The sequence below is a fragment of the Saimiri boliviensis genome (assembly GCF_048565385.1).
Source record: "Saimiri boliviensis isolate mSaiBol1 chromosome 2 unlocalized genomic scaffold, mSaiBol1.pri SUPER_2_unloc_4, whole genome shotgun sequence".
NCBI lineage: Eukaryota > Metazoa > Chordata > Mammalia > Primates > Cebidae > Saimiri > Saimiri boliviensis.
The window spans coordinates 83,966-100,679 of NW_027412491.1; the positions used below are offsets into that span (position 1 = coordinate 83,966).

At 38.9% G+C, this 16,714-nt stretch overlaps 1 protein-coding gene across 1 annotated transcript in view; it reads right to left on the reverse strand.

Annotated features, from left to right (window-relative positions):
- Window positions 1-330: 330 nt before the first annotated feature.
- LOC141583108 (insulin-like peptide INSL6) overlaps window positions 331-16,714 on the reverse strand; it is a 29,829-nt gene continuing 13,445 nt past the window's right edge. Inside the window, exon 2 of the mRNA XM_074392487.1 lies at window positions 331-734. Coding sequence (XP_074248588.1) covers window positions 376-734 — 359 coding nt within the window. The 3' untranslated portion in view covers window positions 331-375. The remainder of the gene's footprint in view (window positions 735-16,714) is intronic.

The following is a 16,714-nucleotide window of genomic DNA, read 5'->3' on the forward strand; positions in this document are numbered from 1 at the left end:
AGTCATGGGCATCAGTTTGTGTGTCATGCAGATGGAAAGCAGAAGGTTCCATAATTCACTAAATGTAGCTTAAAAGAGTTTCAACCATAATGACAAGAAGTGAACAGATAACTCTTAGACGTCTGCATGGATCACACCACCTCCAGAAATATCGCCTTCAAAAAGGTTGTGAAACCTAAGGAAAACAACAGGGTCACCAAAGAAAATACTAAGATTCTTATTACTACTATAAGGTATGGTCAAGTGCTTGCAAACATATTCAGACACTGTTCACAGCATATCACTTACAACCATAATTAGAAAAAAAAATAAAAATAAAAAAGAGTAAGATAAATGTATTAATCTTTTATTATGTTACTATAATTTCTATGATGGTTAGTATATCTTAGTCACAAGTGATGATCCTTTTTCCTTTAAGTTTTTAAAATCAATATATGGAAGACATGCAATACTAAGTTCTTCTCTTGTACATCCTGTAAGACAACACTTTTCTGAATATCCTCTGCGTTTTCTTTGGGGATGATTCCCCCAAAACAAATTGCTTAAGGTTTTAATTTCGTTTCTACTTTTCTTCTGAAATTTTGTATTTTCACGAATATACGGATTGGTATTATGTGATGAAGAAAATTCTCTTGTCTTATCAAGGGGTGAGTATGCCTTTTTATACTGATACTCAGGTAATGACTGCAACTCCCAACTGTTTACTGCTTCTTCCCAAGAGGCAGAAGTAGACACTGTTGAGAGAGAAGAAAAGAAATGCTCCTTTATTAAAATCTTCCTTTAGATGAAAATTGAATATTGGAACAGTAAAATCAGCTAATTATTAAAAAACAAGTAATCACATTTTAAATAAAGAATAGAAAGTATGGTTATTCAAAAGCAATATATATCTTAACTAAAGTAGGTGTGTTGTTTTCCTATAAAAAGACTGTAAACCTTTGCTTATTTTTGTATTAACAATTTAAGTTGAGATACCCTCACGTCATAAAATTATTCATTTTGAAGTATACAATTCAATGGTTTTTAGTATATTCACAGGGTTGTGAAACTGTATCAGGATGTGAAACCATAAATCTCTTTCCAGAACATTTATATACAAAAAGAAACCCTATCCCATTAGCAGTCATTTCCATTTCCATCTCCTACTATCCCCTGGCAGTCACCAATCTACCTTCTGTTTCTATGGATTTGCCTATTTCATATTGAAAGCAAACAATATACGACCTTTTATGTCTCGTTTCTTGCACTTAGTATAATGTTTTCGAGGTTCACCTACATAGTAGCATGTATCTTTTCATGGCTTAATAATTTTCCATTGTATGGACATTCCACATTTTGTTATTCCGTTTGTCAATTGATGGACATTTGAGTGGTTTCCACTTTTTGGTCATTATGACTAGCACTGACGGCCTGGCGCAGTAGCTTGTGCCTGTAAGCCCATCACTTTGGGACGCCAAGGCGGGCAAATCACTTGAGGTCAGGAGTTCAATACCAGCCTCGCCAACATGGCAAAACCCTGTCTCTACTAAAAACAAAAAAAATTAGCCAGGTGAGGGGAGATCCAAGATGGCTGATTAGACACAACTCCAGCACACAACACCCAGTGAGAGAGATGCAGAAATCCAGAGATCTCCTAGCTCCAACCGAGGTACCAGGTGCATTTCAACAGCTCTGGTCCCATGGTGAGCAAAGCCCACTCAGGGCAGACAGAGGAGGGGAAGGGTGCTGCTTCACCCAGAAAGTGCATCTGACCACTGAGTCAGAGGCTCCCCTCTGGCAAAGCTGTCCAGATACAGTGCCTCCCCCAAAGCCTCAGCATTACACAGAACAGGAGATCTATGCCAGTCAATTACAAGCAGAGTTGAATAAGAGCCTGCAGGCTGAGCTATTACACCCACCCTCTGCCTGGAGAGAGAGGGAGCTGTAAGCAGAAGCAGCCAGGTGCAGCTGGGCCGGTCCCTACCCTCCCCCACAAATCCCAGAGGGCTGAAGCTCTGACTCTAGTGGGTTGCGCAGCCAGTGCCACAGTCTGAGATAAACCCTGAATGATCCAGCCCGGTGTAGGAAGGGCTACCACTAGAGGGGTGGAACTGGGCTACATGTTTTAACAAAAAACACAGGGAGCCTACGTAGCAACGGGACGGCATTCTTGACAACCCAGCAGCACCTACAGGTCAGTGAAAGTAGCAGGCCTAATTTCCCAGTATAAACAAAAAAGACACCAGAAGCTTCCCTAGTAACCTGAAGGAGTCCCTAGAAACCCAGTAGCACCTCCACAGGCAGACAAGCAACCTTATCAAGGAGCTCCCTGACACCACAGCCAGGTAAATGCACAAAGATGGGAAATAACCAGCACAAAAAAAGATGAAACCATCAAAAACCAGAACACCTCTTCTTCAAGGGAGCACAACTCCTCAACAACACGGGATCACAACTTGACAGAGGAGTGCAACAAATTGACAGAAACAGGCTTCAGAAGGTGGATAATAACAAACTTTTCTGAGCTAAAGGAACACGTTCTAACACAATGCAAAGAAACCAAAAACCTTGAAAAGAGGTTAGACAAAATGCTAATTAGAATAACCAGCTTAGAGAAGAACATAAACGACTTGATGGAGTTGAAAAACACAGCACGAGAACTACATGAAGCAAATACAAGTTTTAAAAGCCGAATCAATCAAGCAGAAGAAAGGATATCAGAGATTGAAGATCAACTCAATGAAATAAAAAGAGAAGGCAAGACAAGAGAAAAAAGAGTAAAAAGAAATGAACAAAGCCTCCAAGAAATACGGGATTATGTGGAAAGACCTAATCTACGCTTGATTAGTGTACCCGAATATGATGGGGAGAATGAAACCCAGCTGGAAAATATGCTCCAGGATATTATCCAGGAGAACTTCCCAAGCCTAGCAAGGCAGTCCATGTTTCAAATTCAAGAAATACAGAGAATTCCACAAAGATATTCCTCAAGAAGAGCAACCCCAAGGCACATAATCGTCAGATTCACCAGGGTTGAAATGAAGGAAAAAATGCTAAGGGCAGCCAGAGAGAAAGGTCAGGTCACCCAAAGAGGGAAGCCAATCAGACTCACAGCAGATCTCTTGGAAGAAACCCTACAAGCCAGAAGAGAGTGGGGGCCAATATTCAACATCCTTAAAGAAAAGAACTTTCAAACCAAAATCTCATATCCAGCCAAACTAAGCTTTGTAAGTGAAGGAGAAATAAAATCCTTTATGGACAAGCAATTATTGAGATATTTTGTCACCACCAGACCTGCCCTACATGAGCTCCAGAAAGAAACACTAAGCATGGAAAGGAACAAGTACCAGTCATTGCAAAAGCAAACCAGTTGGCAAACACCAAAAATGCAATAAAGAAAATGACTCAACTAATGGGAAAGAAAACCAGCCAGTAACAAAACGGTAGGATCGAATTCACACATAACAATATTAACATTGAATGTAAATGGCCTTAAATGCCCCAATCAAAAGACACATACTGGCAAACTGGATAAAAAAATCAGAATCCATTGGTGTGCTGTATTCAGGAAACCCATCTCACATACAAAGACACACAAAGACTCAAAATAAAGGGATGGAAGATTTACCAAGCAAATGGAGAACAAAAAAAAGCAGGGGTTACAATCCTAGTCTCTGATAAAATGAACTTCAAACCAACAAAGATCAAAAGAGACAAAAAAAGACACTATATACAGGTAAAAGGATCAATCTAACAGGAAGAGTTAACTATCCTAAACATAAAGCCCCCAATACAGGAGCACCCAGATATATAAAGCAAGTTCTTAACGACCTAAAATGAGATTTAGACTCCCACCCACTAAGAGTGGGAGACTTCAACACTCCATTGTCAATATTAGACTGATCATTGAGAGACAATTAACAAGGATATCCAGGACTTGAATGCAGAGCTGGACCAAAAGGACCTGATAGACATATACACAATGCTCCATCCCAAATCTGTAGAATATATATTTTTCTCAGCACCACATGGCACTTACTCTAAAATTGACCACATCATTAGAAGCAAATAACTCCTCAGCAACTGCAAAAGAACGGAAATCATAACAAACAGTCTCTCAGACCACAGCACAATCAGACTAGAACTCAGGATCAAGAAACACACTCAAACCCGCACAACCACTTGAAAACTGAACAACTTGCTTCTGAGTGTCGACTGGATAAACAATGAAATGAAGGCAGAAATAAAGATGTTCTTTGAAACCAATCAGAAAGAAGACACAACTTACCAGAATCTCTGGGACACTTTTAAAGCAGTGTCGAGAGGGAAATTTATAGCAATAAATGCCCACGAGAGAAGAGGAAAGATCTAAAATCGACACCCTATCATCAAAATTGAAAGAGCCAGAGGAGCAAGATTAAAAAAAAAAACTCAAAAGCTAGCAGAAGACAAGAAATAACTAAGATCAGAGCAGAACTGAAGGAGACAGAGACACAAAAAATCCTTCAAAAAAAAAATCAATAAATCCAGGAGCTGGTTTTTTAAAAAGAGCAACAAAACAGACAGACCACTAGCCAGATTAATAAAAAAAAGAAAAGGGAGAAGAATCAAATAGATGCAATAAAAAACGATAAAGGGGATATCACCACTGATCCCACAGAAATACAAACTACCATCAGAGATTACTACAAACAGCTCTACTCACATACCAGTAAACCAGAAAAAATGGGTAAATTCCTAGACACTTTTACTCTACCAAGACTAAACCAGGAGGAAGTTGAAACCCTGAATAGACCAATAACAAGGGCTAAAGTAGAAGCAGCAATCAATAGCCTACCAACCAAAAAAGTCCAGGCCCAGACGAGTTCACAGCAGATTTCTACCAGACATACAAAGAGGAGCTGGTTCCATTCCTTCTGAAACTGTATCAAACGATACAAAAGGATATAATACTATACAAACTGTATCAAATGATACTGACTCATTTTATGAAAGCAACATCATCTTGATACCAAAACCAGGCAGAGACTCAGCTAAAAAAGAAAACTTCAGGCCAATATCCATGATGAACATTGATGTAAAAATCTTCAGTAAAATACTGGCAAACAGATTGCAACAGCACATCAAGAAGCGTATCCATCACGACCAAGCAGGCTTCATCCCAGGAATGCAAAACTGGTTCAACACATGCAAATCCATAAGTGTAATCCATCGCATAAATGGAACCAAAGACAAAAACCACAGGATTATCTCGATAGATGCAGAGAAGGCCTTCAATAAAATTCAACAGCTCTTCATGCTAAAAACTCTCAATAAACGATGGAACATATTATAAAATGGTAAAAGCTATATATGACAAACCTATAGCCAATATCATACTGAACAGGCAAAAGCTAGAAGAATTCCCTTTGAAATCAGGCACTAGACAAGGATGCCCTCTCTCACCACTCCTATTCAACATAGTATTGGAAGTTCTAGCCAGAGCAATTAGGCAAGAAAAAGAAATAAAGGGTATTCAATTAGGAAAGGAGGAAGTCAAACTGTCTCTATTTGCAGATGATATGACTGTATATCTAGAAGACACCAACGTCTCAGCCCAAAATCTTCTCAAACTGATAAGCAACTTCAGCAAAGTCTCAGGATACAAAATCAATGTGCAGAAATCACAAGCATTTCTATATACCAATAACAGAGAGCAAAATCAAGAGCAAACTCCCATTTACAATTGCTACAAAGAGAATAAAATACCTAGGAATACAACTAACAAAGGATGTAAAGGACCTCTTCAAGGAGAATTACAAACCACTGCTCAACAAAACAAGAGAGAACACAAATGGAGAAACATTCCATGCTCATGGTTAGGAAGAATCAATATCGTGAAAATGGCCATACTGCGCAAAGTAATCTATAGATTCAATGCTATCTCCATCAAGCTACCAATGACCTTCTTCACAGAACTGGAAAAAACCACTTTAAACTTCATATGGAATCACAAAAGACTTCACATAGCCAAGACAATCCTAAGCAAAAAGAACAAAGCCGGAGGCATCACACTGCCAGACTTCAAACTATACTACAAGGCTACAGTAATCAAAACAGCATGGTACTGGTACCAAAACAGAGATATAGACCAATGGAACAGAACAGAGACTGCAGAAGAAACACCACACATCTACAACCATCTGATCTTTGACAAACCAGGCAAAAACAATCAATGGGGAAAAGGACTCCATGTTTAATAAATGGTGTTGGGAAAACTGGCTAGCCACGTGCAGAAAGCAGAAACTGGACCCCTACCTGTCACCTTACACTAAAATTAACTCCACATGGATCAAAGACTTAAACATAAAACCTAACACCATAAAAGCACTAGAAGAAAATGTAGGCAAAACCATTCAGGACATAGACATAGGAAAGGACTTCATGACTAAAACACTAAAAGCAATGGCAATAAAAACCAAGATAAACAAATGGTATCTAATTAAACTCCAGGGCTTCTGTATAGCAAAAGAAACCATCATTAGAGCAAATTGGCAACCAACAGAATGGGAAAAATTTCTGCAATCTACCCATCTGACAAAGGGCTAATATCCAAAATCTACAAGGAACTAAAACAGATAAACAAGAAAAAAAAAAAAAAAACCCATCCAAAAGTGGGTGAAGGATATGAACAGACACGTTTCAAAAGAAGATATATGCAGCTAACAAACATATGAAAAATGCTCATCACTGGTCATTAGAGAAATACAAATCAAAACTACACTGAGATTATTATTTCACACCAGTTAGAATGGCGATCATTAAAAAATCTGGAGACGACAGATGCTGGAGAGGATGTGGAGAAATAGGAATGCTCTTACACAGTTGGTGGGAGTGTAAATTAATTCAGCCATTGTGGAAGACAGTGTGGTGACTTCTCAAGGATCTAGAAATAGAAATTTCATTTGACCCCGCAATCCCATTACTGGGTATATACCCAAAGAACTATAAATTGTTCTACTATAAAGACACATACACACGTATGTTCATTGCAGCCCTGTGTACAATAGCAAAGACCTGGAACCAACCCAAATGCCCATCAATGATAGACTGGACAAAGAAATGGGGTACATATACACCATGGAGTATTATACAACCATAAAAAAAGACGAATTCGTGTCCTTTGAAGGGACTTGGATGAATCTGGAAACCATCATTCTCAGCAAATTGACACAAGAACAGAAATCCAAACACTGTATGTTCTCACTCATAGGTGAGTGTTAAACAACGAGAACACATGGACTCAGGGAGAGGAACATCACACACTGGGCAGCTGCGGGGGTAGGGGAGTGACAGTGGGAGTGGAGAGGGAGGGTGGAGAGGGATAACATGGGGAGAAATGCCAGATACAGTATGCGCCTAAAGTAAAATAAATAAATTTTTAAAAAAATCAGCCAGGCATGGTGGTAACTGCCTGTAATCCCAGCTACTTGGGAGGCTGAAGCACGAGAATCACTTAAATGTGGGAGGCAGAAGTTGCAGTGAGCTGAGATAGTGCCACTATACTCCAGCCTAAGTGACAGAGAAAGACCTCGTCTCAAAAAAAAAAAAAAAGAAAGAAGGAAAGAAAAAAAGAATAGTGCTGCTATGAGCATTCAGGTGCAAGTTTTTGTGTGAGCATATGTTTTGAATTCTTTGGTGAATAAAGCTAAGAGTGGAATTTTGGATGATGTGGTAATTTTGTTTAACTTTTTGAGGAACTGCCAAACTTTTCCACAGCAGCTACACAATTTTTTTTAATCCCAGCATTGATGCAGTAGAGTTTCAATTTTTCCACATCCCCATCAAAACTTGGTATTTTCTATTTTTTTCATTACAGTTATCCCAATGGATGCACAGTGATATCTTATTGTGGTTTTGATTTGCATTTACCTCATGGCTAATAATGTTAAGCATCTTTTCATATGTTTATTACATATCCTCTTAGAGAAATGTCTGTTTAAATCCTTTGCTCATTTTCAAATTTGATCATTTGTCTTCTTATGCACATCTTATAACTGAGCAGTAAAAACCATTTTGTTCTTTATTAAAATATAAACAAATAGAGAAGTCGTAATATGCTCTAGGTACAATAAACTCATTGTCACTGTTATACTGCTCTTAATTAACTTAGTGATACAGAATATTAGAAACGAAAATAATTCCAGAATGTAATTATTTTAAGACTTAATGGACTTCCATTATGGCCCTTGCTCATCTACAGCCCCAAGAGGACATATTTGCCAATAGCCTCCACTGTAGAGCCAGTTCTTACACAGCCATGTTCTGAACCATGTGACTCTACCCTGTAGCCATAGTTGAACAAACTGGAGGTTGGCACCTGACCCCAAAGAAACCCATCTGTCACAATGGCCAGAAATCCACATCATGTGAAAAACATGAATCAACCCAATTAGATTTCCTCAGTTTGAAACTAGAACTAAGAAGTAATGAGAAAAAAATGAGTCAGAATCAAAGCTAAAAGGATTCCATGAGGTCTGTCATGACAAGTTAAAGAACAAAGGAACATAAATACAGAGAAAAGAAAAGATTCACAGAGAGAAAGACAGAAGATATTTTGTTTTAGAGCTAGTATGATTCCTCAGGCTTTCCAAAGTCTTTCTGAGTCAACTTCTATATCTTGTTTGTTTTTATAATAACTACTATCCCCTTTTATATTGAGATTATTTAGGTGAATCTATGCTCTTTGCAGTTAGAGGCCTATTAGAGCACTCTTCAATAACTTTATTTAATTACAAAGTTGCTTGTTTAAAAGAATAAGATCTCTATTCAGACTAATCAGGAACAAAAGAATGGAAATGAACAAAATACAGTCAAAAAAAGAGAAATAAGTAGATAGAGCCAAGTTTTAAAATAAATTTCATGAATACTTATACATTTAAAAATCAAGATGAAATGGATAAATTCCCAGAAAAATACAAGATGGCTTAATTGGTATACAGTGACATAGAAAACCTAAATGTACCAACAATATTCAAAGAAATGAAAAGGGTAGTCATAGTTACTTCCTTCAAAAAAAAAAAAAAAACAGATATTGGTGACTTTAGAGAGGGGTTCCACTTATTTTTAAAGAACAGTAAATTCTAATCACATACAAATTGTTCCAGAAAAAGAGCAAAAGCTGCCCAGCTCATTTTATGAAGCTGGCATAATCTTTATTCCAAAACTAGCGTGTTCTCACTCACAGGTGGGTGTTGAACAATGAGAACACATGGACACAGGGAGGAGAGCATCTCACACTGGGGTCTGTGGGGGGGGGGAAAGGGGAGGGACAGCGGAGGGAAGGGTGTTGGGGAGGGATAACATGGGGAGAAATGCCAGATATAGGTGATGGAGAGGAAGGCAGCAAACCACACTGCCATGTATGTACCTATGCAACAATCTTGCAAATTCTTTACATGTATCCCAAAACCTAAAATGCAATAAAATATTTTTCAAAAAAGAAAAAAAAATGAGCTTTTTTAAAACCTTAAAAACTCATTTCACTTGCAAATGTTGGATTTCGAACTCCTAAATATTAGTTAACTGAATCTATAAACATATTTTACAAATATATTAAAAAAGGGTTTGGGGGAGCAGCAAAGATGGCTGAATAGAAACACCTTTGCTTGACCAGTGCCATGGCTCATGCCTGTAATCCTAGCACTTTAGGAGGCCAAGGTGAGTGGATCACCTGAGGTCAGGAGTTCAAGACTAGCCTGACCAACATGGAGAAACCCTGTCTCCACTAAAAATACAAGAATTTGCCAGGTGTGGTTGTGCATGCCTGTAATCCCAGCTGCTCGGAAGGCCGAGGCGGGAGAATCGCTCGAACCCAGGAGGCAGAGATTGCAGTGAGCCTAGATTGTGCCACTGCATTCCAGCTTGGGTAAAAAGAGCAAAATTTTTTCTCAAAATGAAAACAAAAATAAACAACAACAAAAAACCTTTACTCTGCAGCTCCCATCAAAAAGGATGAAAATAGCAAATGAATTCTGCATCTTCAATTGAAGATTCAATTGAAGATGAATTCACCAACATTCTGTCACTGGGACTGACTAGGAGGTTGGTGTGACTCAGAGAGAGCAAGGTTTGAAAAGCAGGGTGGTATAAAGGCCCATGTGGGAGCCATACGGGGCAAAGGCAGGTCCCTCCCCCAGCCAAGGGAGACAGTGAGGGATTCTGTTACCCCTACCTGAAAAGCATGCTTTTCCCAAGAATCCCTGCAACCTGGGGATCAGATCAGATCCCCTTATGAGCCCATACCATCAGGGCCTTGGGTTCCAAGCACAGAGCCGTGCAAACGCATGGTAGCTGCTTGGGTGGGTGGCGCTTGAGCAGGCACTGAGACCCCAGTTCCTATGGGGAGAGGCATCTGCCATCACTGCGTCTCCAGTCCATCATTTTCCCCTATCGTGATGCCAGTGCAGTTTGGACTTGGAGCAACTCCCCACAGTGCAGCACAATGGCTGGGACAGTTCTTGGCCAGACTGTTTCTTTAGGTGGGGCTCTAATCCATTCCCCCTCACAGTGTGGGGGCTCTCTGTGGGAATTTTGGCATCCCCAGTGGAGGGTTTATGGATATAACTCTAATATCCCTGAGAAGATACTCTAACATGAGGGGTGGCTGTGCTATAGTGGATCAGCCATCTTAGTCTTTTCTGCCTGCTGGCTCTGGAGAGGGGAATTTCCCCTAGCACAGCACACCAGCTCCAACAAAGGGCATCCAGACGGCTTATTTAAGTGGGTTTCCTGATCCTACTCCTCCAAACTGGGTGAGACCTCCCAACAGGAGTGTTCCGCTGGCATCAGGTCAGTGCCCCTCTTGCACAGAGCTCCCAGAGGAAGGAGCAGCCTGCCATCTTTGATGATCTGCAGCCTCCACTGGTGATACCGCCAGGGGCGGGAGAAACCCAGGTGAATACGGTCTGGAATGGACTCCCAGCAAACTGCAGCAACCCTACAGAAGAAAGGCCCTACTGCTAAAACAAAAATAAGCAACAGCAACAACATCAACAAAAAAGACCCCACAAAAACCCCCTCCAAAGTTATCAGCCTCAAAAATCAAAGGCAGATAAACCCATGAAGATGAGAAATAATCAATGCAAAAATGTTGAAAACTCAAAAAGCAAGAGTGCCTCTTCTCCTCCAAATGACCGTAACATGTCTCCAGCAAGGGCATAGAACTGGGCTGAGTCAGAGATAGACGAATTGACAGAAGTAGGCTTCAAAAGATGAATAAAAAACTTCCCTGAGCTAAAGGAGTATGCTTTAACTCATTGCAAAGAAGCTAAAAACTATGAGAAAACATTACAAGAGCTGCTAACAAGAATAACTAGTTGAGAGAGGAAGCTAAACAAACTGATGGAGCTGAAAAACAGTATGTGAACTTCACAATGCAAACACAAGTATCAACAGCTAAACAGTTCAAGTGGAAGAAAAAATATCAGAGCTGGTAGACTATCTTGCTGAAATAAGGCATGCAGGCAGACAATATTAGAGAAAAAAACAACGAAAAGGAATAAACAAAACCTCTGAGAATTACGAGATGATGTTAAAAGACCGAACCTATGACTGACAGGGGTACCTGAAAAAGACAGGGAGAACAAAAACAAGTTTAAAAACACACTTCAAGATATCATCCAGGAGTATTTCCCCAACTTAGCAAGACAGGCCAACAATTTTGAATACAATACAAAATTTGTATTCAGGAAATCCAGAGAATCCCAGTTAAGATATTCAATGAGATCAACCCAATGACATACAATCACCAGTTTTCCAAGGTCAAAATGAAGGAAAAAATGTTAAGGACAGCCAGAGAGAAAGGCCAGGTCACCTATAAAGGGACTAACATCAGACCTCTCAGTGGAAACCCTACAAGCCAGAAGAGACTGGGGGCCAATAAACACACACACACACACACACACACACACACACACACAACCACACACACGTTGTGTGTGTGTGTGTGTATATATATATATATATATTTTTTTTTTTTGAGATGGAATTTCACTCGTCACCCAGGTTGGAGTATAATGGTGAGATCTCAGTTCACTTCAACCTCTGCCTCCCAGGTTCAAGGGGTTCTCCTGCCTTAGCCTCCCAAGTCCCTGGAATTACAGGCATGCACCACCATGCCCAGCTAATTTTGTATTTTTAGTAGAGGCAGGGTTTTGCCATGTTGGTTGGGCTGGTCTCAAACTCCTGACCTCAGGTGATCCACCTGCCTTGGCCTCCCAAAGTGCTGGGATTATAGGCATGAGCCACCATACCTAGCCAATATTCTTAGAGAATTTTTAACCTAGAATACTTTATCTGGCCAAACTAAGCTTCATAAGCAAATAAAAAATAAAATCTTTTTCAGACAAGCAAATTCTGAGGGAATTCACCACTACCAGATCTGCCTTGCAAGAGCTCCTGAAGGAAGCAGTACATATGGAAAGGAAAAACCATTATCAGCCACTACAAAAACATACTGAAGTACACAGACCAGTGGACACTATGAAGCAACTACATAAACAAGTTTGCAAAATAACTAGCCAGCATCATGATGACAGGATCAAATTCACACATAACAATATTAACCTTAAATGTAAATGGGCTAAGTTCCCCAATTAAAAGACACAAAGGGCAAGCTGGATAGTCAAGATCCATTGACGTGCTGAATTCAACAGACTCATCTCACATGCAAAGACACACATAGACTCAAAGTATGAAGGAAAATTTACCAAGCAAATGGAAAACAGAAAACAGCAAAGGCTGCAATCCTAGTTTCTGACAAAACAGACTTTAATGAAGATTTAAAAAAAGATAAAGGAAAGCATTGCATAATGGTAAATGGGTTAATTTAGTAAGAGCTATTCTAAATATATATGCACCCAATACAGGAGCACCCAGATTCGTAAAACAAGTTCTTAGAGACCTACAAAGAAACTTAGACTCCCACACAATAATAGTGGGAGACTTTAACATCCTACTGTTGATATTAGATTATTGACACAGAAAACTAACCAAGATATTAAGACTTGAATTTAGCTCTGGATCAAGTGGACCTGATGGGTATCTGCAGAATGCTCCAATCCCAAACAACCGAATACACATTCTTCTTGGCACCACATAGCACTTATTCTAAAGTTAATCACATTATTAGAAGTAAATCACTCCTCAGCAAGTACAAAAGAACTGAAATCATAACAGTCTCTCAGACCACAGCACAATCAAATTAGAACTCAAGATTAAGACGCTCACTCAAAACCACACAAGTATATGGAAACTGAACCATCTGTTCCTGAGTGACTCCTTGGTAAACGATGAAATTAAGAAATCAAGAAATCCTTTGAAACCAATGAGAACAAGGAGACATGTACCAGAATCTCTGGGACATGACTAAAGCAGTCTTAACAGGGAAATTTATAGCACTAAATGCCCATGTCAAAATGGCAGAAAGATGTCAAATGGATACCCTAATATCAGAACTAAAAGAAACAGAGAACCAAGAGCAAATAAACTCCAAAGCAAGAGAAGACAAGAAATAACGAAGCTCAGAGCAAAACTGAAGGAGATAGAAACGTGAGAAATCCTTCAAACAATCAGTAAGTCCAGGAACTGCTTTTTTGGAAAAATTAATAAAACAGACCACTAGCTAGCTAGGCTAACAAAGAAGAAACAAAAGAAGAATCAAATCGACACAATAAAAATGATAAAGGGGATATCACCACTGATGCCCCTGAAATACAAACAACCATCAGAGAATACTATAAACACCTATATACCAATAAACCAGAAAGTCTTGTAGAAATGGATAAATTCCTGGACATATACCTCTCCACCAAGACTAAACTAGGAATAGACCAATAACAAGTTCTGAAACTGAGGCAGTAATAAATAGCCTAGCAACCAAAAAATGCCCAGGACCAGATGGATTCACAGCTGAATTCTACCAAAAGTACAAAGAGGAGTAGATATCCTTTCTTCTGAAACGATTCCAAGCTATCAAAAAGGAGGAACTCCTCCCTAACTCATTCTATGAGGGCAGCATCATCCTGATACCAAAACCTGACAGAGATGCAACAAAAAGAGAAAACTCAAGCCAATATTCCTGATGAACATCAATTCAAAAATCCTCAGTAAAATAATGGCAAACATAATACAGCAGCACATCAAAAAGCTTATCTACCACAATCAAATTAGCTTCATCTCTGGGGTGCAAGGCTGGTTCAAAATATGCAAATCAATAAATGTTATTCATTACATAAACAGATCTAAAACAAAAACCACATGATTATCTCAACAGATGCAGAAAATGTCTTCCATAAAATGCAACATCCCTTCTGTTAAAAACTCTCAATAAACCAGGTGTTGATGAAACATACCTCAAAATAATATGGGTCATTTATGACAAACCCTATGTCAGTATCATACAGAATGGGTAAAAGCTGGAAGCATTCCCCTTGAAGATAAGGATTCCCTCTCTCACCACTCCTATTATACATAGTATTTGAAGTCCTGGGCAGGGCAATCAGGCAAGAGAAAGAAATAAAGTGTATTCAAACGGGAAGAGAGGAAGCCAAATTGTATTTGTTTGCAGATAACATGCAAACATAGACACCCCATCTAGAACACACCATCACAGCCCAAAAGCTTAAGCTCATAAGCAAATTCAGCAAAGTCTCAAGATACAAAATCAATCTGCAAATGTCACAAGCATTCCTGTGCACCAAGAACAAGCAAGCAGAGAGCTGAATTATGAATGAACTCCCATTTACAATTGCTACAAAGAGAATAAAATACCTAGGTATACAGTTAGCAAGGAAAGTGAAGGACCTCTTCAAGGAGAACTACAAACCACTGCTCAAGGAAATCAGAGAGGATATAAACAAAAAACATTTCACGTTCACGGATCTGAAGAGTCAATATTGTGAAAATGGCCATCCTGCCCAAAGTAATTTATATATTCAATGCTATTCCCATTAAACTACTATTGACATTCTTCACAGAATTAGAAGAAACTATTTTAAATTCATATGAAACTAAAAGAGCTCAAATAGCAACGACAATCCTAAGCAAAAACAAAGCTGAAGGGAGGCATAATGCTACCAGACTTCAAACTATACTACAAGGATAGAGTAACCAAAACAGCATGGTACTGTTACAAAGCAGACACACAGACCAATGAAATTTCTGTTCCGGACCTCAGAAATAAGGCTGCATGCACATCTATGACCATCTGATCTTGGATAAACCTGACAAAAACAAGCAATGGGGGAAAGGATTCCATATTTAATAAATGATGCTGGAAGAACTGGCTAGCCATATGCTGAACACTGAAACTGGACCCCTTCTGTACACCATATAGAAAAATTAACTTAAGATGACCAAAATACTTAAATGTAAAATCAAAACTATAACAACCCTAAAAGAAAATCTAGGCAATACATTTACAACATAGGTATGGGCAAAAATTTCATGATGAAATGATCAAAAGCAATAGCAACAAAAGCAAAAATTGACAAATGGGATCTAATAAAACTAAAGAACTTCTACAAGAACTAGAGGAGCAAGAACAAACAAATTCAAAAGCTAGCAGAAGAAAAGAAATAACTAAGATCAGAGCAGAACTGAAGGAGACAGAGACACAAAAAACCCTTCAAAAAAATCAATGAATCCAGGAGCTGGTTTTCTGAAAAGATCAACAAAATAGATAGACCCCTAGCCAGACTAATAAAAAAGTAAAGAGAGAAGAATCAAATAGATGCAATCAAAAATGATAAAGGGGATATCTACAAACTACCATCAGAGATTACTACAAACACCTCTATGCAAATAAACCAGTAAATCTAGAAGAAATGGATAAATTCTTAGACACTTAAACCCTGCCAAGACTAAACCAGGAAAAAGTAGAATCCCTGAATAGACCAAAAACAAGGTCTGAAATTGAGGCAGAAATTAATAGCGTACGAATCAAAAAAAGATCCAGGACCAGATGGGTTCACAGACAAATTCTAAAGGAGGTACAAAGTGGAGCTGGTACCATTCCTTCTGAAACTATTTCAAACAATACAAAAAGATGGAATCCTCCCTAATTCATTTTATGAGAGCAACATCATCCTGATACCAAAACCTGGCAGAGACACAACTAAAACAGAAAATTTCAGGCCAATATCCATGATGAACATTGATGTGAAAATCCTCAATAAAATACTGGCAAACAGAATCCAAAAGCACATCAAAAAGCTTATCCATCACGATCAAGTCAGCTTCATTCCTGGGATGCAAGGCTGGTTCAACATATGCAAATCTATAAACATAATCCGTCACATAAACAGAACCAAAGACAAAAACCACATGATTATCTCAAAAGATGCAGAGAAGGCCTTCAATAAAATTCAACAGCTCTTCATGCGAAAATCTCTCAATAAACTAGGTATCGATGGAACGTATCTCAAGATAACAAGAGCTATTTACGACAAACTCACAGCCAATATCATACTGATTGGGCAAAAACTGGAAGCACTCCCTTTGAAAACTGGTACAAGACAAGGATGCCCTTCCTCATCACTCCTATTCAACATAGTATTGAAAGTTCTGGCCAGGGCAATCAGACAAGAAAAATAAATAAAGCATATTCGATTAGGAAAAGAGGAAGTCAAATTGTCTCCATTTGTAGATGACATGATTGTATATTTAGAAGACCCCATTGTCTCAGCCCAAAATG